The 21,898-nt window shown below is 51.8% G+C and overlaps 1 protein-coding gene, 10 non-coding genes and 4 pseudogenes across 40 annotated transcripts in view; all 15 read right to left on the bottom strand.

Annotated features, from left to right (window-relative positions):
• Positions 1 to 21,898, bottom strand: part of LOC105722702 (uncharacterized) — an 88,616-nt gene that overhangs the window by 52,776 nt on the left and 13,942 nt on the right. For 12 of the 30 annotated variants that reach the window (XM_064367779.1, XM_064367778.1, XM_064367782.1 and 9 more), the window contains 12 exons: positions 21,618 to 21,758; positions 19,125 to 19,263; positions 18,530 to 18,633; positions 17,917 to 18,056; positions 15,382 to 15,520; positions 14,764 to 14,904; positions 9,640 to 9,772; positions 9,027 to 9,167; positions 6,508 to 6,630; positions 5,880 to 6,020; positions 3,381 to 3,518; positions 2,817 to 2,958 (listed from right to left, as the gene is read on the bottom strand). Coding sequence is in view for 13 of the 30 variants with exons in the window: in XM_064367797.1 (XP_064223867.1) it covers positions 8,830 to 8,973; positions 9,059 to 9,167; positions 9,640 to 9,772; positions 12,764 to 12,860 (483 nt within the window). In the remaining 17 variants the exon portion in view is untranslated. Of the gene's footprint in view, positions 1 to 2,816; positions 2,959 to 3,380; positions 3,519 to 5,879; positions 6,021 to 6,115; positions 6,247 to 6,507; positions 6,631 to 8,691; positions 8,974 to 9,026; positions 9,168 to 9,639; positions 9,773 to 11,251; positions 12,567 to 12,763; positions 13,239 to 14,763; positions 14,905 to 15,381; positions 15,521 to 17,916; positions 18,057 to 18,529; positions 18,634 to 19,124; positions 19,264 to 19,791; positions 20,303 to 21,617; positions 21,759 to 21,898 lie in introns of those variants that run through there. The other 18 variants (XM_064367795.1, XM_064367794.1, XM_064367796.1 and 15 more) reach the window with 14 other exon arrangements.
• LOC135271151 (small nucleolar RNA SNORD116) lies at positions 2,486 to 2,581 on the bottom strand. Its single transcript, XR_010339260.1, has one exon. It is a non-coding gene; the product is annotated as a small nucleolar RNA SNORD116 (small nucleolar RNA).
• Positions 3,042 to 3,137, bottom strand: LOC135271141 (small nucleolar RNA SNORD116). Its single transcript, XR_010339250.1, has one exon. It is a non-coding gene; the product is annotated as a small nucleolar RNA SNORD116 (small nucleolar RNA).
• Positions 5,678 to 5,772, bottom strand: LOC135271144 (small nucleolar RNA SNORD116). Its single transcript, XR_010339253.1, has one exon. It is a non-coding gene; the product is annotated as a small nucleolar RNA SNORD116 (small nucleolar RNA).
• On the bottom strand, positions 6,169 to 6,264 carry LOC135271157 (small nucleolar RNA SNORD116). Its single transcript, XR_010339266.1, has one exon. It is a non-coding gene; the product is annotated as a small nucleolar RNA SNORD116 (small nucleolar RNA).
• LOC135271169 (small nucleolar RNA SNORD116) lies at positions 8,825 to 8,924 on the bottom strand (annotated as a pseudogene).
• On the bottom strand, positions 9,310 to 9,405 carry LOC135271155 (small nucleolar RNA SNORD116). The gene has a single exon (XR_010339264.1). It is a non-coding gene; the product is annotated as a small nucleolar RNA SNORD116 (small nucleolar RNA).
• Positions 11,934 to 12,032, bottom strand: LOC135271162 (small nucleolar RNA SNORD116; annotated as a pseudogene).
• LOC135271159 (small nucleolar RNA SNORD116) lies at positions 12,426 to 12,520 on the bottom strand. The gene has a single exon (XR_010339268.1). It is a non-coding gene; the product is annotated as a small nucleolar RNA SNORD116 (small nucleolar RNA).
• LOC135271146 (small nucleolar RNA SNORD116) lies at positions 14,561 to 14,656 on the bottom strand. Its single transcript, XR_010339255.1, has one exon. It is a non-coding gene; the product is annotated as a small nucleolar RNA SNORD116 (small nucleolar RNA).
• On the bottom strand, positions 15,051 to 15,147 carry LOC135271163 (small nucleolar RNA SNORD116; annotated as a pseudogene).
• LOC135271154 (small nucleolar RNA SNORD116) lies at positions 17,715 to 17,809 on the bottom strand. Its single transcript, XR_010339263.1, has one exon. It is a non-coding gene; the product is annotated as a small nucleolar RNA SNORD116 (small nucleolar RNA).
• LOC135271143 (small nucleolar RNA SNORD116) lies at positions 18,192 to 18,286 on the bottom strand. Its single transcript, XR_010339252.1, has one exon. It is a non-coding gene; the product is annotated as a small nucleolar RNA SNORD116 (small nucleolar RNA).
• LOC135271160 (small nucleolar RNA SNORD116) lies at positions 18,784 to 18,881 on the bottom strand (annotated as a pseudogene).
• LOC135271147 (small nucleolar RNA SNORD116) lies at positions 21,417 to 21,511 on the bottom strand. Its single transcript, XR_010339256.1, has one exon. It is a non-coding gene; the product is annotated as a small nucleolar RNA SNORD116 (small nucleolar RNA).

Genomic DNA, 21,898 nt, shown 5'->3' with positions numbered 1-21,898 from the left:
GACACCACAGGCTGGGCAGTGGGCGAGCCGATGACCTTAAAGCCCTTCGGCACCTTGCAGAACCCAGAGTCATGCCACAGAGCAAAAGGCACACCATCCACTCTAGAAGTGGACCTCGCCATCCACTAGTGGCCTCGTGAGAAACAGCTCATTCTCGGTCTCAGAAACCCAAAAGACCGCATCACTCAGCACGAGGGGCACAGGAGTGCTTACCGGCCTGAGCCATCCACCAGCACAACGTGCCCCAAGGAAGCCAGGCCGCACTGACTCTGGGACTCTGCAGGGCATTTGTGGCTCACAAGAATCGACCATCTTCCTTCCAGCAGGCAGTAGGCCTCCCATGGCAACTACCCCTGAGAAGTGTAAAGAAATCAAACGCATGCTTGAAAAAAAGGCCTAGGTCCACTGGTCACAACTTCAATGCCATTCTTTTGACAACTTACGCACCTTGCTTCTGCTGGGCTCCATGAGTGACCTCCATCTCCATGAATGTACCTTTCTAGTGGCACTCTGCACACACTTTGGAGTTGCGTGTGGACAACATGACTGTACATACCCATTGCTATGTATATTTGTCTGTGGCGATTTGCACCTGTGTGTGTGTGTGTGTGTGTGTGTCTCCCTCATGCACATCTGTTTCCCAAACACATGGCTTCCCCAACATGGCAATGTGCAGTCAGAGTCTGTGGCCTCCAGGCCTGAGCCCCCACCAACCCGACAATTCAAGACCAAGGCCTTCAATCAGTAGGATGTAAACTCTGGTATCAGGGCCACGTAGACACAGGCTCGAGGTCCCTCGTATAACAGCCGCCACCCCTACCATGAGCACAAGCTCCTTCTCAAGGGGCATTGACGTCGTGACCAGACACTGTCTCTAGCAGAACCCCCACGTAAGGCACACTTGGCACAAAACGAACCACAACCAGCACTGGAGGGCACCTTCCCAATGGCCAGTACATCTCTCTGAAACTCAGCATCAAGGCCAGAGGTGGTCTGCCCAACCTAGGCAAACGACTTCAAGACACAAGCTTCCTCTCCTCCATTCAGTCCATGTGCCTGCACCGTGCCCTCAGGACACCCGAAAGGAATGTCTGTTTTTCCCACAGGACGTCTCTACCTGACGCCCCAAGGACCATGGAGACAGGGCACACTGCCTTCCATCATCCTTGCATGGGTCACACTCAAAGGCCTTCCTTGCACCAACCTCTGAGGCAACATCACATCATGCAGCCACCTTGGATGCAGTACCATGCTCCCCAACAACTGCTAGTCAACACCGTGTGACAACCACCACCACGTCTACACGCACGTGCCTACTAAGGGAGCTGCAAGCCACAGAACCACCAATCCTTTCTAATTTTCCTAAGCCATCCATGTTCCCTTCAACATGGCATGGCCGTCCTGGCTGCACTGAGGCTAAACAAGCTGAAATAGTTCGTCACACCTAGCGAGTAGCTAAATCAACACCAGAATATCACCAACAAGCAGAGGACTGGAGCAATCTCAAGTCAAGGGACTCTCAATGGAAGGCACCTGGGATTAAATACACAGTGCCCGGAATGCACATGGACCTCCATGGACAGCTCCAAGTGTGACTGAAACCCATGGGAGAGTTCTGGACCAGGGCTAGGGCACATTCCTCTGAAAGCCTTCAATGCTGGAAGGAAGATCCAAAGCAGTTATTTGCTCATACAAGCTATGGCATATGGGGCCACCTGGCAATGGTGGGCCAAGAGACCATTTCCAGGAAGGGGTGCACAATGGTAGAGCCCACAACTCTGCTTAGAAGACCAGAAGTGACCCAGGGCCACAGGCCAGAGCCTGACATTCATGCTCCTTGGATCTGCCCTTGAAACCCCACTGGCTGACCTGTCATCCACAAGAGAAATCCATGGAAAGTCCATCATGATCAGATGGCAGCCCAAGACTACTGATGACATGCATGTCCATGTGAGCCCTCCACCACCTTTTTTCTGGGGTACCAACCTGCCCAGGCTCAGCCACCACAACATGGGCAACTCATGGCTCAGGAACTGAAAAAATTCCTGTTGGGATTTGGCTGCAGGGACAGCCAAAGAAGTTTTGGCTGTCTACCACGATACCCACTGCTCTCCATTTTCCCCCATCGCCTTGGCACTCCCCTCTCCTCGGATAATTGAAAAGAAAGACCAAGGTCTGCCTGAGGCCTTGGCCTTGTGCTGTTCTTGCAATGAAAACAAAGACCCGGTCCACTGGACAGAAATGCCCATCAAGAGGTCAGGGTCTCCCTTCTGGGGCCTTTCCACCTTCTTCTATAGCCACCAGGACATCACAAAGCAGCGGTTCCCCACATGATGCTCTTACCCATTAATCTCGCAAAACGGGAATGTTCCCGATGTCCCTGTTATACGAGACTTTCATCAGAGGATGCCCTGGGTGGTGGAACCTCTGGGAAACAGTGGAAGTTGTCCCTCATTCCTACAGTCCCCAGGGTAAGCAACGTGCTGGACCTCAGTTCCGATGAGAGTGACGGTATGAGTTTTCACTCATTTTGTTCAGCTTTTCCAAGGAATGTTTTTTTTGGGGGACTCATCATTGATCCAAGCACATTTGAAGGGGGAGAATGTCTGACACTGTAGGCTGGGCAGTGGGCGAGCTGATGACCTTAAAGACCTTCGGCACCCTGGGGAAGCCACGGCTATGCACTGAGCAATGGGCACACACCGACTCAGGGAGTGGAACTCGCCATGCCATTAGTGATCTGGCGACAAACAGCTCTTTGTGGGTATCACAAAATCTGAAAGACACCTCTGCACATAGGGCAGAGAAATGCTTACTGTCCTGAGCCACCCACCAGCACGGGGTGCACTGCAGATGCCATGGCACGCCGAATCAAGGACTCAACACGGCCTCCGTTGGGCAGAAGAATCGACCATCTTCCTTCCCACCAAGTGGTGGAGCTTTCATGATTAACTGCTCCTGAGAAGTGTAAAGAAATCTAATGACATTTGAGAAACGGCCCCAGGTCCGCTGATGACCACTTCAATTCCATTCAATGTGCTGGACCTCAGTTCCGATGAGAGTGACGGTATGAGTTTTCACTCATTTTGTTCAGCTTTTCCAAGGAATGTTTTTTTTGGGGGACTCATCATCGATCCAAGCACATCGCGAAGAAGCAGGATGTTTCACACCACAGGCTGGGCAGTGAGCGAGCCGATGACCTTAAAGACCTTCGGCACCCTGCGGAACCCAGAGCCATGCCACTGAGCAATGGGCACAGACCATTCACTTTAGGAGTGGAACTCGCCATGCCATCAGAGGCCTGCTGAGAAACCACTCCTTGTGGGTTTTAAAATCCGAAAGACACCCCTACTCAGCACTCAGGGCAGAGGAATGCTTACCGTCCTGAGCCATCCACCAGCAGGGGTGCACCATGGATCCAGGCCATTCAGACTCTAGGACTCTGAGGGCCTTTGCGTCCCAGAAGAACTGACCATCTTCCTTGCCAGTGTATGGTGGATGTCCCATGGAAACTGATCCTGAGAAGTGTGAAGAAATCAAATGTCTACTTGAGAAATGAGCCCAGGATCACTGGACATTTCAACGCCATTCTTTCCACAAGGCGACTCACATGCCTGCTTCTCCTTGGCCTCCATGACAGACCTCCATCTTTATGAATATACCTGACCCATGACACTTTCTACACACCTAGGAAGTCTCGACATATAGGAGGCCTCGTACTGTGTCTATTTGCCTGTGGCTGTGCACACCTGTTTGTGTGTGTGATAGTGTGTGTGTTTCTCCCCATTATGCACATGTGTTTCCCACCACCATAACAGGTGATTATACACTGCAGCCTCCAAAACTGAAGCCCCCTGGCAACCCCAAGGTAGAAGACCAAGGTCTTCAATCAGTAGGATATGCACTTTGACTTTGGGGCCATGAGGACATAGGCCTTAGGTCACTCCCTTAACAGCTACCACCCTGGTCTGAGCTCCTCCTTATGAGGCATCTGATATTGTGACCAGACCCTATCACTGGCAGCACTCCCAGCTGAGGCTCACCTGGCAGAAAACCAACCACAACCAGCCCTGGAGGGTACCTTTGCAATGGTCAACCCATAGGTCTGAAAAATGGCATCAGGCCAGAGGCAATCAATCTTCCCAATCTAGTCAAAGGATCTCAAGACACAGGCTTCCTCCCTTCCATTCAGTCCACAAGCACACACTGTGCCTTCAAGACACCCAAAGGAATGGCTGCTTTCCAACAGTATGTCCCTGCCCCAAGGACCAGGCTGACAGGACACACTGCCTTCCACTGTCCTTGCACTGGTCACACACAGGGCTTCTCTGCACCAAACTCTGAGGCAAAACCCCATCATACAGCCAAGTTGACTGCACTACCACCCACCACAGCTCCTGCAACTAAATACCATCACCCGGTCTACATGTACACAGCTACTGATGAACTGCGATCTGTAGAACCACCAATCCTTTCCCACATTCCTATTGCAGCTGTGGGACCCTCAACATGGTATGTCTCTGTCCTGGGTGTGCTGTGAGTTAAAACTGTTTAAGGGAGCTGAAATGTTTCTCAGTCTTACGAGTGGTGGAATGCAACACTGGAACATCACCAACATGGGAGGTGCACGGGCATCCCAAGTCAAGGAACTCTCTATGGCAGGAGGCTGGAATGGCACGTGTTGCCTGAAATGCACACGGACGTCCAAGGATAGCCCCTTGTACGACTGATGCCCACAGGAGGAGGGTCCGGGGCCAGGGACCATTCCCTCTGGACGCCTTTAGGATGGAAGCTACTTTCCAAGAAGAAGAGAGGATCTAGAGCAGTATTTGCTCACATGCACTGCAGCAGGTAGGGCTGCCCATCAAGGGCAGGCCAAGAGACCATTCCCAGGAAGATGTGCACAATGGTGGAGCCTACTACACTGTCAGGAAGACCACAAGACACCCAGGGCCTGGGGCACGAGGCTGACCCTTGTATTCTCTGGGACCTGCCTTCTAAGACACCCACTGGCCAACTTGTCCTAGACTAGAGAAATTAATGGTAAGCCCATCACCACCTGACAAAAGCCTAAGACTGCTGATGACACACATGACCCCGTAAGCCCCCTACCACCTATTTTCTGGGGTACCTTCTGGCCCAGGCTTCCAACACGGCACCAGGGGCATCTCATGGCTCAGGGAAGGAAGAAATCCCCACCAGGGGGCCTGTGTGGAGGGCCAAAGAGGCTCTGGCTATCTGCCACGACACCCTATTCTATGCACTGTCCCCCATCACCCCGGCACTCCCTTATCTTCAGCTCATCAAAAATCAGTACCAAGGTCTGTCTGAGACCTGAGCCTTATACTCTCCTGGATAGAAAAGAAGGACCCAGACCCCCTGCAGACAGATGCCCACCACAAGGTCTGGGTATCCCTTCCTGGGAGCTCACGAAGCCAAGACCAGGAGCACATTTCCCTAGGCCAGCAGTATTTCCGTCTGTGACCATGGCCGCCACACCATTATAGAGCAGCCATTCCCCCCAGGACTCTCCCAGCTATGTACCTTACTCAAAAGGAATGTTCCTAACGAGCGTGTGATGGGAGACGTTGGTCTGTGGAAGCCTTGGGTGGTGGAACCTATGAAAATCTGTGAAGTTGTCCCTCACTCCTACAGTCCCCAGGGAAGGCAATGTGCTGGACCTCAGTTCCGATGAGAGCGACGGTGTGAGTTTTCACTCATTTTGTTCAGCTTTTCCAAGGAATGTTTTTTTGTAGGACTCATCATCGATCCAAGCACATTTGAAAACACAGGACGTTTGACACTACAGACTGGACAATGCCTGCCTTGGAAATCTGAAAGCTACCCTCACTCAGTACTAGGGGCAGAGGAATCCTTACCATCCTGAGCCACCCGCCAGCATGAGATGCACCATGGATGCCAGGCCACACTGACTCCACGACTCCATGTGGACTCCGCTGCCTGGAAGAATCGACCATCTGTTGCGGCAGCATGTGGTGGTCCTCTCCAGGCAACTGTCCCTAAGAAGTGCAAAGACATCAAATGTACACTTGAGGAACAAGCTCAGATCCACTGGTCACATCAATATCAGTCTTTCCAAAGGGATAACTCGTACACCTGCTTCTCCTTGTCCCTCACTCCTGCAGTCCCCGGGGGAGGCAATGTGCTAGACCTCAGTTCCGATGAGAGCGACGGTATGAGTTTTCACTCATTTTGTTCAGCTTTCCAAGGAATGTTTTTTTTAATTAGACTCATCATCGATCCAAGCACATCTGAAGAGGCAGGATGTCTGACACCACAGGCTGGGCAGTGGGTGAACCGATGACCTTAAAGACCTTCGGTACCCAGTGGAACCCAGAGCTGGGCCACTGAGAAACGGGCATAGACCGTTCACTTTAGGAGTGGAACTCGCCATGCCATCAGAGCCCCGCTGAGAAACCACTCCTTCTAGGTCTTGGAAATCCCAAAGACACCCCCACTCAGCACGTGGGGCAGAGGAATCCTTACCGTCCTGAGCACGGGTTGCACCATGGATGCCAGGCCATAATGACTCTAGTACTCTGGGGGCCTTTGAGGCTCAGAAGAACGGACCATCTTCCTTTACAGGATATGCGGGACGTCCCAAGATAACTGCCCGTGAGAAGTGTAAAGAAACCAAATGCATGATTGAGAAATGGGCCCACCTTCACTCATCGCTTCAACGCCATTCTTTCCACAGGGCAAATCACATGCCTGCTTCTCCTTGGCCTCCATAATGGAACTTCATCTCTATGAACATACCTGACCTGTGTCACTTTCTAGACACTTAGGAAGTCTCGACACCTAGGAAGCCTGTTGCTATGTCTCTATGCCTGTGGCTGTGCACACGTGTTTGTGTGTGTGTCAGTATGAGTGTGTGTTTGTGTCCCTCATGCACATGTGTTTCCCAACACCGCAGCAGGTGATAAGAGTCTGCAGTCTCCAGACCTGAGGTACCCCCCACAACCCGAAGGCTCAACAAGGCCTTCAAACAGCTGGATGTGAACTCTGACTTTGGGGCCATGAGGACGTAGGTCTGAGGTCATGCACCTAAGACTACCACCCTTGCTCTGAGCACACGCACCTCCTCTCAGGTCATCTGACAATGGGACCAGACCCCATCACTGGCAGCATTCCCAGTTGAGGCTCACCTGGCAGAAAACCAACCACAACGAGCCCTGGGGGGCACCTGTACAATGGTCAACCCATAGGTCTGAAAAATGGCATGAGGCCAGAAGAAATATTCCCAACCTAGCCAAAGGACCTCAAGACATGGGCTTTATACCATCCCTTCAGTCCACATGCCCACACTGCACCTTCAGGAAACCCAAAGGGAATGGCTGCTTTCAAACATGATGTCCCTGCCCCAAGGACCAGGTTGGCAGGACACATTCCCTTCCAGGGTCCTTGTACTAGTCACATCCACAGGGCTTCTCTACACCAAACTCTGAGACAACACCACGTCACGCAGCCAAGTCGACTGCACTACCACCAACGACAGCTCCTGCAACTCAGCACCATCACCAGGTCTACATGTACACGGCTACTAACGAACTGCGATCTGTAGATCTACCAATCCTTTCCAACATTCCTAATGCAGCCGTGGGCCCCTCAACATGATATGGCTGTTCTGGATGTGCTGTGACTTCAAACTGTTTAAGGGAGCTAAAGTGCTTCATTAACCTAAGGGAGTGGTGGAATGTAACACTGGAATATCACCAACTCAGGAGGTATATGGCCATCCGAAGTCAAGGAACTCTCTATGGCAGTCTGATGGAAAGGCACAGATGTTGCCTGGAGTGCACACAGACCTCCATGGATAGCCCCATGTGTGACTGATGCCCACGGGAGAGTCCTGGGCTAAGGCCAGGGCCAGGGCTCATTCCTTGTGGACAGCTTTGGGATGGGAGCTACTTTCCAAGCAGGAAAGAAGATCCAGAGCAGTGATTTGCTCCCATGCACTGCAGCAGGTGGGGCCACCTAGCAACGGTGGCCAAGACACCATTTCCAGGAAGGTGTGCACAACACTGAGGCCAACTACTGTGTGAGAAAGACCTCAGGAGACGTAGGGCCAGGGTGGTAAGCCCGACCCTCGTATTCCCTGGGATCTGACTTCTACAACCTCCGCTGGGCAACTTGTCCTCCACTAGAGAAATCAATGGAAAGCCCATCACCACTGAACAACAGCCCAAGACTGCTGATGACACACATGAGCATGTAAGCTCCCTACTGCCTCTCCTCTGAGGGACCTTCCATTCCAGGCTTCCACCTGGCACCAGGGGCATCTCACGGCTCAGGGAATGAAGAAATCCACTGGAAGGCCTCCATGACGGGACGCTGGGTGGAGGGCCAAAGAGGCTCTGGCCAGCTGCCACAACACACTATGCTACACACTGTCCCCCATCACCCTTGGCACTCCCTTGTCTTCAGCTAACCAAAAATAAGTACAAAGGTCTGCCTGAGGTCTGGGCCTTATGCTGTCCTATAAAGAAAACGAGGACCCAGCCCTCTGCACAGAGATCCCACCATGAGGTCCAGGTCTCCCTGCCTGGGAGCTCAACAAGCCAGGACCAGGAGCATACTCCCCTAGACCTGTGGTATTTCTGTCCACTTGCACCACAACCATACCATCACAGAGCAGCCATTGCCCCCAGGACTCTCCCACCCACGTACCTCACACACAAAGAATGTTCCTATCAAGCGTGCAATGGGAGACGTTGGTCTGTGGAAGCTCTGGGAGGTGGAACCTATGGGAATCTGTGAAGTTGTTCCTCACTCCTACAGGCCTCAGGGGAGGCAATGTACTAGACTTCACTTCCGATGAGAGTGACGGTATGAGCTTTCACTCATTTTGTTCAGTTTTTCCAAGGAATGTTTTATTTCTTTGTGGGACTCATCATCGATCCAAGCACATTTGAAGACACAGGACATTTGACACCACAGGCTGGGCAATGCCTGGAAATCCGAAAGATACCCTTACTCAGCATGAGGGGCAGAGGAATCCTTACCGTCCTCAGCCACCCACCAGCACGAGGTGCACCATGGATGCCAGGCCACACTGACTCCATGACTCCAAGGAGACTCCGTTGCTTGGAAGAATCAACCATCTGTTGCAGCAGCACATGGCGGGCCTCTCCAGGCAACTGCCCCTGAGAAGTGCAGAGAAATGCACGTTTGAGGAATGAGCCCAGTTCACTGGTCACATCAATGTCAATCTTGCCCAAGGGACAACTTGTACACCTGCTTCTCCTTCTACCTCACTCCTACAGCCTCCTGAGGAGGCAATGTGCTGGACCTCAGTTCAGATGAGAGCGACGGTATGAGTTCTCACTCATTTTGTTCAGCTTTTCCAAGGAATGTTTTTTGGGGGGGACTCATCATCGATCCAAGCACACTGTGAAGAGGCAGGATATCAGACACCACAGGCTGGGCAGTGGGTGAGCTGATGGCCTTAAAGACCTTCAGCACCATGCAAAACCCAGAGCCATGTCACTAAGTAATGGGCACAGAACGTTCACTTTAGGAGTGGAACTCGCCATGCCATCAGTACCCTGCTGAGAAACCGCTACTTGCAGGTCTTGAAAATCCCAAAGACACTCCCACTCAGCACAGAATGCTTACCGTCCTGAGCCACGGAGGGGTGCACCACGGAGGCAAGGCCATACCGACTCCAGGACTCTGGGGGCCTTTGTGGCCCAGAAGAACTGACCATCTTCCTTGCCAGCGCATGGCAGACGTCCCATGATAACCGACCCTGAGAAGTGTAAAGAAATCAAATGCCCACCTGAGAAATGAGCCCAGGTTCACTCTCGCTTCAGCACCATTCTTTCCACAGAGGATCTCACATGCCTGCTTCTCCTTGGCCTCCATGATGGACCTCTGTCTTTATGAATATACCTGACCCACGTGACTTTGTACACAGCCAGGAAATCTAGACACCTACGAAGACTGTTACCGCATCTATCTGCCTGTGGCTGTGCATCCCAGTTTCTGTGTGTGTGTGTGTGTATGTGTGTGTGTATGTGATAGTGTTACTGTGCGTGTTAGTGTCTCTCATGCACATGTGTTTCGTAGCATCGCAACAGGAAATCAGAGTCTGCAGCCTCCAGACCTGAGGCGCACCCATAACCCGAAAGCTGAAGACAAAGATCTTCAATCAGTTGGATGTGAACTTTGACTTCAGGGCCATGAGGACATAGGCCTGAAGTCGCTTACCTAACAGCTACCACCCTTGGTCTGAGCACACACACCTCCCATGGGGCATCTGATATCGTGACCAGACCCCATCTCTGGCCGCACTCCCAGCTGAGGCTCACCTGGCAGAAAACCAACCACAACCAGCCCTGAAAGTTGTCTTTGCAATGGTCAACCTGTAGGTCTGAAAAATGGTATCATGCCAGAGGCAATCAATCTTCCCAATCTAGTCAAAGGATCTCAAGACACAGGCTTCCTCCCTTCCATTCAGTCCACAAGCACACACTGTGCCTTCAAGACACCCAAAGGAATGGCTGCTTTCCAACAGTATGTCCCTGCCCCAAGGACCAGGCTGACAGGACACACTGCCTTCCACTGTCCTTGCACTGGTCACACACAGGGCTTCTCTGCACCAAACTCTGAGGCAAAACCCCATCATACAGCCAAGTTGACTGCACTACCACCCACCACAGCTCCTGCAACTAAATACCATCACCCGGTCTACATGTACACAGCTACTGATGAACTGCGATCTGTAGAACCACTAATCCTTTCCAACTTTCCTAATGCAGCTGTGGGACCCTCAACATGGTATGTCTCTGTCCTGGGTGTGCTGTGAGTTAAAACTGTTTAACGGAGCTGAAACGTTTCTCAGCCTTACGAGTGGCGGAATGCAACACTGGAACATCACCAACATGGGAGGTGCACGGGCACCCCAAGTCAAGGAACTCTCTATGGCAGGAGGCTCGAATGGCACATGTTGCCTGAAATGCACACGGACATCCATGGATAGCCCCTTGTGTGACTGATGCCCACGGGAGGAGAGTCCAATTCCCTCTGGACACCTTTAGGATGGAAGCTACTTTCCAAGTGGGAAAGAGGATCCAGAGCAGTTGTTGCTCACATGTACTGCAGCAGGTAGGGCCGCCCATCAAGGGCAGATCAAGAGACCATTTCCAGGAAGATGTGCACAATGGTGGATCTCACTACACTGTCAGGAAGACTGCAAGAGACCCAGGGCCTGGGGTACAATACTTACCCTCGTATCCTCTGGGACATGCCTTCTAAGACCGCGGCTGGCCAACTTGTCCTTCACTAGAGAAATTAATGCAAATTCATCACCACCTAACAAAAACCGAAGACTGTTGATGACACACATGGCCATGTAAGCCCCCTACTGCCTCTTCCTTCCAGTACCCTATGGCCCAGCTTCCACCAAAGCAACAGGGGCATCTGATGGCTTCAGGAATGAAGAAATCCCTGCAGGGGAGCCTGTGTGGAAAGCCACAGAGGATCTGGCTATCTGCTGCAACACCCTATGCTACACACTGTCCTCCCCTGTCCTCAGCTTATCAAAAATCGTTACCAAGGTTTGCCTGTGGCCTGGGCCTTATGCTTTTCTGGAAAGAAAAGTAGGACCCAGTCCCTTCACAGGGAATCTCACCACACGGTCTGTGTCCCCTTCCTGGGAGCTCACCAAGCCAAGACCAGGAGCACATTCCCTAGAACTGTGGTATTTCCGTCCACTTCCACGGCTGCCAGACCACTACAGATCAACTACTCGCCAAAGGACTCCCACCTATGTACCTCACTCAAACGGAATGTTCCTAACAAGCGTGCAATGGGAGACATTGGTCTGTGGAAGGCCTGGGTGGTGGAACCTATGGGAATCAGTGGAAGCTGTCCCTCACTCCTACAGGCCCCAGGTAAGGCAACGTGCTGGACCTCAGTTCCGATGAGAGTGACGGTATGAGTTTTCACTCATTTTGTTCAGCTTTTCCAAGGAATGTTTTTTTTTTTGTAGGACTCATCGTCAATCCAAGCACAAGTGAAGACACAGATCATATGACACCACAGGCTGGGCAATGCCTTTCTTAGAAATCCAAAAGATACCCTCACTCAGCACTACAGGCAGAGGAATCTTTACAGTCGTGAGCCACCCGCCAGCACGAGGTGCACCATGGATGCCAGGCCACACTGACTCCACGACTCCATGGGGACTCCGTTGCTTGGAAGAATTGACCATCTGTTGTGGCAGCATGCAGTGGGCCTCTCAATGCAACTGTCACTGAGAAGTGCAAAGATAACACATGCACACTTGAGGAACGAGCCCAGGTCCACTGCTCACGTCAATGTCAGTCCTTCCAAAGGGGCAACTCGTACACCTGCTTTTACTACCTCACTCCTACAGTGCCCAGGGGAGGCAATGTGCTGGACCTCAGTTCTGATGACAGTGACGGTATGAGTTCTCACTCATTTTGTTCAGCTTTCCAAGGAATGTTTTTTTTGTTCGACTCATCATCGATCCAAGCACATTGCAAACAAGCAGGACATTTGAAACAACAGGTTGGGCAGTGGGAAAGCTGATGACCTTAAAGACCTTCAGCACCCTGCAGAACCCAGAGCCATGCCACTGAGCAATGGGCACAGACCGTTCACTTTAGGAGTGGAAGTCGCCATGCTATCAGTGGCCTGCTGAGAAACCGCTCCTTGCAGGTCTTGAAATCCCAAAGACACCCCAACTCAGCACGCGGGGCAGAGGAATGCTTACCGTCCTGAGCCATCGACCAGCACGGGCTCACCATGAAGGCCAGGTCATACCGACACCAGGACTCTGGGGGCTTTTGTGGCTCAGAAGAACTGACCATCTTCCTTGCCTTGCCAGGCTATGGGGGACGTCCCACCTTAACTGTCCCTGAGAAGTGTAAAGAAATAAATGTCCATGTGAGAAACGAGCCCAGGATTACTGGTCGCTTCAACACCATTCTTCCACAGGGCACCTCACTTGCCTGCTTCTCCTTGGCCCCCATGATGGACCTCCATCCTTATGAATACACCTCAGCTGTCACTTTCTACACACCTAGGAATCCTGATGCTGCATCTCTCTGGCTGTGGCTGTGCACGTCTGTTTGTGTGTGCACGAGTGGTTATCTTTGTTTCCCTCATGCCCATGTCTTTCCCAACACCACAACAGGCAATTAGAGTCTGCATCCTCAAGACCTGAAGCCGCCCAACCCGAAGCTCAAGACCAGGGTCTTCAATCAGTGGATGTGAACGTTGACTTGAGGGCCATGAAGACATAGTCCTGAGGTCACTCATCTAACAGCTGACATCCCTGATCTGAGCACACACACCTCATCACTGTACATCTGATATCGTGACCAGAACCCATCTCTGGCCATATGCCCAACTGAGGCTCACCTGGCAGAAAACCAACCACGATCGGCCCTGAAGGGCATCTTTGGAACAGTCAACCCATAGGTCTGAAAAATGGCATCAGGACAGAGGCAATCTTCCCAACCTTGTCAAAGGACCTTAAGACACAGGCTTCCTACCTTCCATTCAGTCCACATACATGACTTGCGCATTCAGGACACCCAAAGGGAATGGTTGCTTTCCAACATAATGTCCCTGCCCCAAGGATCAAGTTGACAGGACACACTCCCTTTCAGGGTCCTTGCACTGGTCACTCTCACAGGGCTTCTCTGCACCAAACTCTGAGGTAACACCCCATCACACAGACAACATGACTGCAGTACCACCCACCACAGCTCGTGCAACTCAGCACCATCACCAGGTCTACATGTACACAGCTACTCAGGATTGTGATCCATAGATCCACCAATCCTCTCCAACATTCCTAATGCAACTGTGGACCCCTCAACATGATATGGCTGTTCTGGATGTGCTGTGACTTCAAATTGTTTAAGGGAGCTGAAATGCTTCATCAACCTAAGGGAGTGGTGGAATGCAACACTGGAATATCACCAACTCAGGAGGTGCCCAGGCATCCCAAGTTCAGGAACCCCCTATGGCAGGCTGCTGGAAAGGCACAGGTGTTGCCTTCAATGTATACCGACCTCCTTGGATAGCGCCATGTGTGAGTGATGCCCACGGGAGAGTCCTGGGCCAGGGCACATTCCCTGTGGACGCCTTTGGGATGGGAGCTAATTTCCAAGTAGGAGAGAGGATCCAGAGCAGTATTTGCTCACATGTACTGCAGCCGGTAGGGCCACCCAGCAATGGCAGATCAAGAGACCATTCCCAGTCCCTTCGCAGAGAAGCCCACCACATGGTCTGTGTCCGCTTCCTGGGAGCTCACCAATCCAAGACCAGGAGCACATTCCCCTAGACCTGTGGTATTTCCATCCACTTCCACGGCTGCCCCGCCATTACAGAACAACTGCTCCCCGTAGGACTCTCCCAACTATGTACCTCACTCAGAGGAAACGTTCCTAATGAGCGAGCGATGGGAGACGTTGGTCTGTGGAAGTCCTTGGTGGTGGAACCTATGGTAATCTGTGAAGTTGTCCCTCACTCCTACAGTCACCAGGGGTGGCAATGTGCTGGACCTCAGTTCCGATGAGAGCGACGGTATGAGTTTTCACTCATTTTGTTCAGCTTTTCCAAGGAATGTTTTTTTTGTAGGACTCATCATCGATCCAAGCACATTTGAAAACACAGGACATTTGACACTACAGGCTGGGTAATGCCAGCCTTGGAAATCCAAAAGATACCCTCACTCAGCACTAGGGGCAGAGGAATCCTTACCGTCCTCAGCCACCCGCCAGCATGAGATGCACCATGGATGCCAGGCCACACTGACTCCATGACTCCATGAGGACTCCGTTGCTCAGAAGAATTGACCATCTGTCAGGACAGCACATGGTGGACCTCTCAAGGCAACTGTTCCTGAAAAGTGAAAGACATAAAATGCATGTTTGAGGAATGAGCCCGGTCCACTGGTCACATCAATGTCAATCTTGCCCAAGGGGCAACTTGTACACCTGCTTCTCCTTCTACCTCACTCCTACAGTCTCCTGAGGAGGCAATGTGCTGGACCTCAGTTCTGATCAGAGCGACAGTATGAGTTCTCACTCATTTTGTTCAGCTTTTCCAAGGAATGTTTTTTTGCGGGGGACTCATCATCAATCCAAGCACATTGTGAAGACGCAGGACATTTGACACCACAGGCTGGGCAGTGGGTGAGCTGATGGCCTTAAAGACCTTCAGCACCATGCAAAACCCAGAGCCATGTCACTAAGTAATGGGCACAGAACGTTCACTTTAGGAGTGGAACTCGCCATGCCATCAGTGCCCTGCTGAGAAACCGCTACTTGCAGGTCTTGAAAATCCCAAAGACACCCCCACTCAGCACAGAATGCTTACCGTCCTGAGCCATCCACCTGCAGGGGTGCACCATGGAGGCAAGGCCATACTGATTCCAGGACTCTGGGGGCCTTTGTGGCCCAGAAGAACTGACCATCTTCCTTGCCAGCGCATGGCAGACGTCCCATGATAACCGACCCTGAGAAGTGTAAAGAAATCAAATGCCCACCTGAGAAATGAGCCCAGGTTCACTCTCGCTTCAGCACCATTCTTTCCACAGAGGATCTCACATGCCTGCTTCTCCTTGGCCTCCATGATGGACCTCTGTCTTTATGAATATACCTGACCCACGTGACTTTGTACACAGCCAGGAAATCTAGACACCTACGAAGACTGTTACCGCATCTATCTGCCTGTGGCTGTGCATCCCAGTTTCTGTGTGTGTGTGTGTGTATGTGTGTGTGTGTGTGTGTGATAGTATTGCTGTGCGTGTTAGTGTCTCTCATGCACATGTGTTTCGTAGCATCGCAACAGGAAATCAGAGTCTGCAGCCTCCAGACCTGAGGCGCACCCATAACCCGAAAGCTGAAGACAAAGATCTTCAATCAGTTGGATGTGAACTTTGACTTCAGGGCCATGAGGACATAGGCCTGAAGTCGCTTACCTAACAGCTACCACCCTTGGTCTGAGCACACACACCTCCCATGGGGCATCTGATATCGTGACCAGACCCCATCTCTGGCCGCACTCCCAGCTGAGGCTCACCTGGCAGAAAACCAACCACAACCAGCCCTGAAAGTTGTCTTTGCAATGGTCAACCTGTAGGTCTGAAAAATGGTATCATGCCAGAGGCAATCAATCTTCCCAATCTAGTCAAAGGATCTCAAGACACAGGCTTCCTCCCTTCCATTCAGTCCACAAGCACACACTGTGCCTTCAAGACACCCAAAGGAATGGCTGCTTTCCAACAGTATGTCCCTGCCCCAAGGACCAGGCTGACAGGACACACTGCCTTCCACTGTCCTTGCACTGGTCACACACAGGGCTTCTCTGCACCAAACTCTGAGGCAAAACCCCATCATACAGCCAAGTTGACTGCACTACCACCCACCACAGCTCCTGCAACTAAATACCATCACCCGGTCTACATGTACACAGCTACTGATGAACTGCGATCTGTAGAATCACCAATCCTTTCCAACTTTCCTATTGCAGCTGTGGGACCCTCAACATGGTATGTCTCTGTCCTGGGTGTGCTGTGAGTTAAAACTGTTTAACGGAGCTGAAACGTTTCTCAGCCTTACGAGTGGCGGAATGCAACACTGGAACATCACCAACATGGGAGGTGCACGGGCATCCCAAGTCAAGGAACTTTCTATGGCAGGAGGCTGGAATGGCACGTGTTGCCTGAAATGCCCATGGACGTCCATGGATAGCCCCTTGTGTGACTGATGCCCACGGGAGGAGAGTCCAGGGCTAGGGCCCATTCTCTCTGAACACCTTTAGGATGGAAGCTGTGTTCCAAGTGGGAAAGAGGATCCAGAGCAGTATTTGCTCACATGCACTGCAGCAGGTTTGGCCGCCCATCAAAGGCAGATCAAGAGACCATTTCCAGGAAGATGTGCACAATGGTGGATCTCACTACACTGTCAGGAAGACTGCAAGAGACCCAGGGCCTGGGGTAAAATCCTTACCCTCATATCCTCTGGGACATGCCTTCTAAGACCGCAGATGGCCAACTTGTCCTTCACTAGAGAAATTAATGCAAATTCATCACCACCTAACAAAAACCGAAGGCTGCTGATGACACACATGTCCACGTAAACCACCTACGGCCTCTTCTATAGGGTGCCTTCCAGCCCGGGATTCTGCCATGGCACCAGGGATATCTCATGGCTTAGGGAATGAAGAAATCCCTGCCAGGGAGCCTGTGTGAAAAGTCACAGAGGACCTGGCTATCTGCTGCAACACCCTATGCTACACACTGTCCTCCATCACCATTGCAACCCCCCTGTGGGCAGCTCATCAAAAATCAGTACGAAGGTTTGCCTGTGGCCTGCGCCTTATGCTCGTCTGGAAAGAGAACTAGAACCAAGTCCCATCACAGGGAATCCCACTGCATGGTCTGTGTCCCCTTCCTGGGAACTCACCAAGCCAAGACCAGGAGCACACTCCCGACCTGTGGTATTGCCATCCACTTCCAAGGCTGCCCCGCCATCACAGATCAACTACTCTACCCAGGACTCTTCCACCTATGTACCTGACTCAAAGGGAATGTTCCTAATGAGCGAGCGATGGGAAATGTTGGTCTGTGGAAGCCCTGGGTGGTGGAACCTATGGGAATCTGTGAAGTTGTCCCTCACTCCTACAGTCCACAAGGAAGGCAATGTGCTGGACCTCAGTTCCGATGAGAGTGACAGTATGAGATTTCACTCATTTTGTTCAGCTTTTCCAAGGAATGTTTTTTTGTAGGACTCATCATCGATCCAAGCACATTTGAAAACACAGGACATTTGACACCACAGGCTGGGCAATGCCTGTGTTGGAAATCAGAAAGATACCCACACTCAGCACTAAAGGCAGAGGAATCCTTACCGTCCGGAGCCACCCGCCAGCACGAGGTGCACCATGGATGCCAGGCCACATGACTCCACGACTCCTTGGGGACTCCGTTGCTCAGAAGAATTCACCATCTGTTGTGGCAGCACGCAGCAGGCCTCTCAAGGCAACTGTCACTGAGAAGTGCAAAGATATCAAATGCACACTTGAGGAACAAGTTCAGGTTAATGTCAGTCCTTCCAAAGGGGCAACTCGTACACCTGCTTCTCCTTCTACCTCACTCCTACAGTCTCTTGAGGAGGCAATGTGCTGGACCTCAGTTCCGATGAGAGTGACGGTATGAGTTTTCACTCATTTTGTTCAGCTTTTCCAAGGAATGTTTTTTTCGGGGACTCATCATCGATCCAAGTGCATTGCAAAGAAGGAGCACATTTGAAACAACAGGCTGGGCAGTGGGAAAGCTGATGACCTTAAAGACCTTCAGCACCCTGCGGAACCCAGAGCCATGCCACTGAGCAATGGGCACAGACCATTCACTTTAGGAGTGGAAGTCACCATGCCATCAGTGGCCTACTGAGAAACCGCTCTTTGCAGGTCTTGAAATCCCAAAGACACCCCAACTCAGCACGCGGGACAGAGGAATGCTTACCGTCCTGAGCCACCCGCCAGCATGACTCCATGGGGACTCAGTTGCTTGGAAGTATCGACCATCTGTTGTGGCAGCACATGGTGGGCCTCTCAAGGCAACTGTCCCTGAGAAGTGCAAATATATTAAATGCACACTTGAGAAATGAGCCCAGGCCCACTGGTCACGTCAATGTCAATCTTGCCCAAGGAACAACTCATACACCTGCTTCTCCTTATACCTCACTCCTAACAGTCTCCCGGGGGAGGCAATGTGCTGGACCTCAGTTCTGATGAGAGCGACGGTATGAGTTTTCACTCATTTTGTTCAGCTTTTCCAAGGAATGATTTTTTTTTCTTGGACTTATCATCGATCCAAGCACAGCGCAAAGAGGCAGGACATCTATAATCACAGGCTAGGCAGTGGGTGAGCTGATGGCCTTAAAGACCTTTGGAACCCTGCAGAACCCAGAGCTACACCAGTAAGCAATGGGCACAGCCATTCATTTTAGGCATGGAATTCGCCATGCTTTCAGCGGCCTGGTAAGAAACAGCTCCTTGCAAGTCTTGGAATTCCCAAAGACACCCCCACTCAGCACGCGGGGCAGAGGAATCCTTACCATCCTGAGCCATCCACCAGCAGGTGGTGCACCATGGAGGCCAGGCCATAATGACTTCAGGACTCTGGGGGCCTTTGTGTCCCAGAAGAACTGACCATCTTCCTGCCAGCATATGGCAGATGTCCCATGATAACTGCCCCTGAGAAGTGTAAAGAAATCAAATGCCCACTTCAGAAATGAGACCAGAGTCACTGGTATCTCAACGTCATTCTTTCCACAGGGCAACACACATGCCTGCTTCTTCTTGGCCTCCATAATGGACCTCCATTTGAATGAATATACCTGTCCCGTGTCACTTTCTAGACACCTAGGAAGTCTTGACACCTAGGAAGGCTGTTGCTATGTCTCTCTGCCTGTGGCTGTGCACACGTGTTTGATAGTGTGAGTGTCTGAGTTTGTCTCCCTCATGCACATGTGTTTCCCAACACTGCAACAGGTAATCAGAGTCTGCAGACTCCAGACCTGAAGCCCACCCATAACCCAAAGGCTCAAGACCAATGCTTGCAATCAGTAGATTGTGAATTTTGACTTCAGGGCCATGAGGACCAGGCCTGAGGTCATTCACCTAACAGCTACCACCCCTGGTCTGAGCACACGCACCTCCTCATGGAGCATCTGGTATCCTGACCAGCCCCCATCTCTGGCCCCATTCACAGCTGAGGCTCACCTGGCAGAAAACCAATCACAATCAGCCCTGAATGGCATCTCTGCAATGGCCAACCCGTAGATCTGAAAAATGGCATCAGGCCAGAGGCAGTCTTCCCAACCTAGGAAAAGGAACTCAAGACATGGGCTTCCTCCCTTCCATTCAGTCCACATGCACACACTGCACCTTCAGGACACCCAAAGGGAATGGCTGATTTCCAACAGGATGTCCCTGCCCCAAGGACCAGGTTGACACGACACACTCCCTCTTCCAGGGTCCTTGCATTGGTCACACCCACAATGCTTCTCTGCACTAAACTCTGAGGCAACACCCCATCACACAGCCAACTTGACTGCACTACCACCCACCACAGCTCCTGCAACTCAGCACCATCACCAGGTCTACATGTACACAGCTACTAATGAACTGCTAATGATCCACAGAACCACCAATCCTATCCAACACTCTTAATGCAGCTGTGGGCCCCTCAACCCCATATGGCTGTTCTGGATGTACTGTGACTTCAAACTGTTTAAGAGAGCTGAAATGCTTCATCATCCTTAGGGAGTGGCAGAATGCAACACTGGAACGTCACCAACACAGGAGGTGCAGGGGCATCCCAAATCGAGGAACTCTATGGCAGGCTGTGGAAATGGCACACATGTTGCCTGGAATGCACACAGACATCCATGCATAGCCCCTTGTGTGACTGATACACACGGGAGGAAAGTCCATGGCCAGGGACAGGGCACAATCCCTCTGGATGCCTCTTGGATGGAAGGTACATTCCACGCGGGAAAGAGGATCCAGAGCAGTATTTCCTCATGTAATGGCAGCAATGGCAGGCCAACAGACCATTTCCAGGAAGATGTGCACAGTGGTGGAGCCCACTACACCATCAGGAAGACCGCAAGAGACCCAGGGCCAGGGGCACAAGCCCGACCCTCGTATTCCCTGGGATTTGCCCTCTATGACCCCCGCTGGCCAACTTGTCCTCCCCAGCAGAGAAATTAATGGAAACCTATCACCACCAAATAGCCCAAGACTTCTGATGACACAGGTATCCACGTAAGCCCCCTACCACCTCTTCTCTCGGGTAGCTTCCAGCCCAGGCCTCCACCACGGCACCAGGGGCATCTCACACCTCAGGGAATGAAGAAATGCACGCCTCCATGACTGAATGCTAGAGGGCCACAGAGCCTCTGACTATCTGCCATGACATCCTTTGCTGCGCACTGTCCCCCATCACCTCGGCACTCTCTGGTCCTCAGCTCTTCAAAAATCAGTACCAAGTTCTGACTGAGGCCTGGGCATTATGCTCTCCCCAGCAAGAAAACAAGGACCCAGTCCTGTGTGCAGAGATGCCCACAAGGTCCGGGTCTCCCTTCCTGGGAGCTCACCAAGCCAGGAACAGGAGCACACTTCCTTTGGCCTGCAATATTTCTGTCCACTTCCATGGCTGCCACACCATTACACAGCTGCCATTCCCCACAGGATTCTGCCACCTAGGTAGCTCACAAAGAGGGAATGTTCCTAACCAGCATTTGACGGAAACCTTTGGCCTCTGAATGCCCCAGGTGGTGGAAGCTATGGGAATCAGTGAAGTTGTCCATTACTTCTACAGTCCCCGGTGGAGGCAACGTGCTGGACCTCAGTTCCGATGAGAGCGACGGTATGAGTTTTCACTCATTTTGTTCAGCTTTTCCAAGGAATGTTTTTTTGAGGCACTCATCATCGATCCAAGCACATTTGAAGACACAGGATGTTTGACATCACAGGCTGGGCAATGCCTGTCTTGGAAATATGAAAGATGCCCTCACTCAGCACAAGGGGAGAGGAATGCTCACCATTCTGAGCCACCCGCCAGCACGAGGTGCACCATGGATGCCAGGCCGCACTGACTCCACGACTCCATGGGGACTCCGCTGCTTGGAAGAATCGACCATCTGTTGCGGCAGCACATGGTGGGTCTCTCAAGGCAACTGCCCCTGAGAAGTGCAAAGATATCACATGCATGCTTGAGGAATGAGCCCAAGGCCACTGGTTACATAAATGTCAGTGTTTCCCAAAGGGCAACTTGTACACTTGCTTCACCTTGTCCCTCACTCCTACAGTCCCCAGGGGAGGC

Source organism: Aotus nancymaae, unplaced genomic scaffold (assembly GCF_030222135.1).
Source record: "Aotus nancymaae isolate 86718 unplaced genomic scaffold, 86718_ANA_hifiasm-v0.15.2.pri h1tg000075l, whole genome shotgun sequence".
Taxonomy (NCBI): Eukaryota; Metazoa; Chordata; class Mammalia; order Primates; family Aotidae; genus Aotus; species Aotus nancymaae.
The sequence above is the reverse complement of the archived record's forward strand: the minus strand, read 5'-3'. Positions and strand labels throughout refer to the sequence as shown.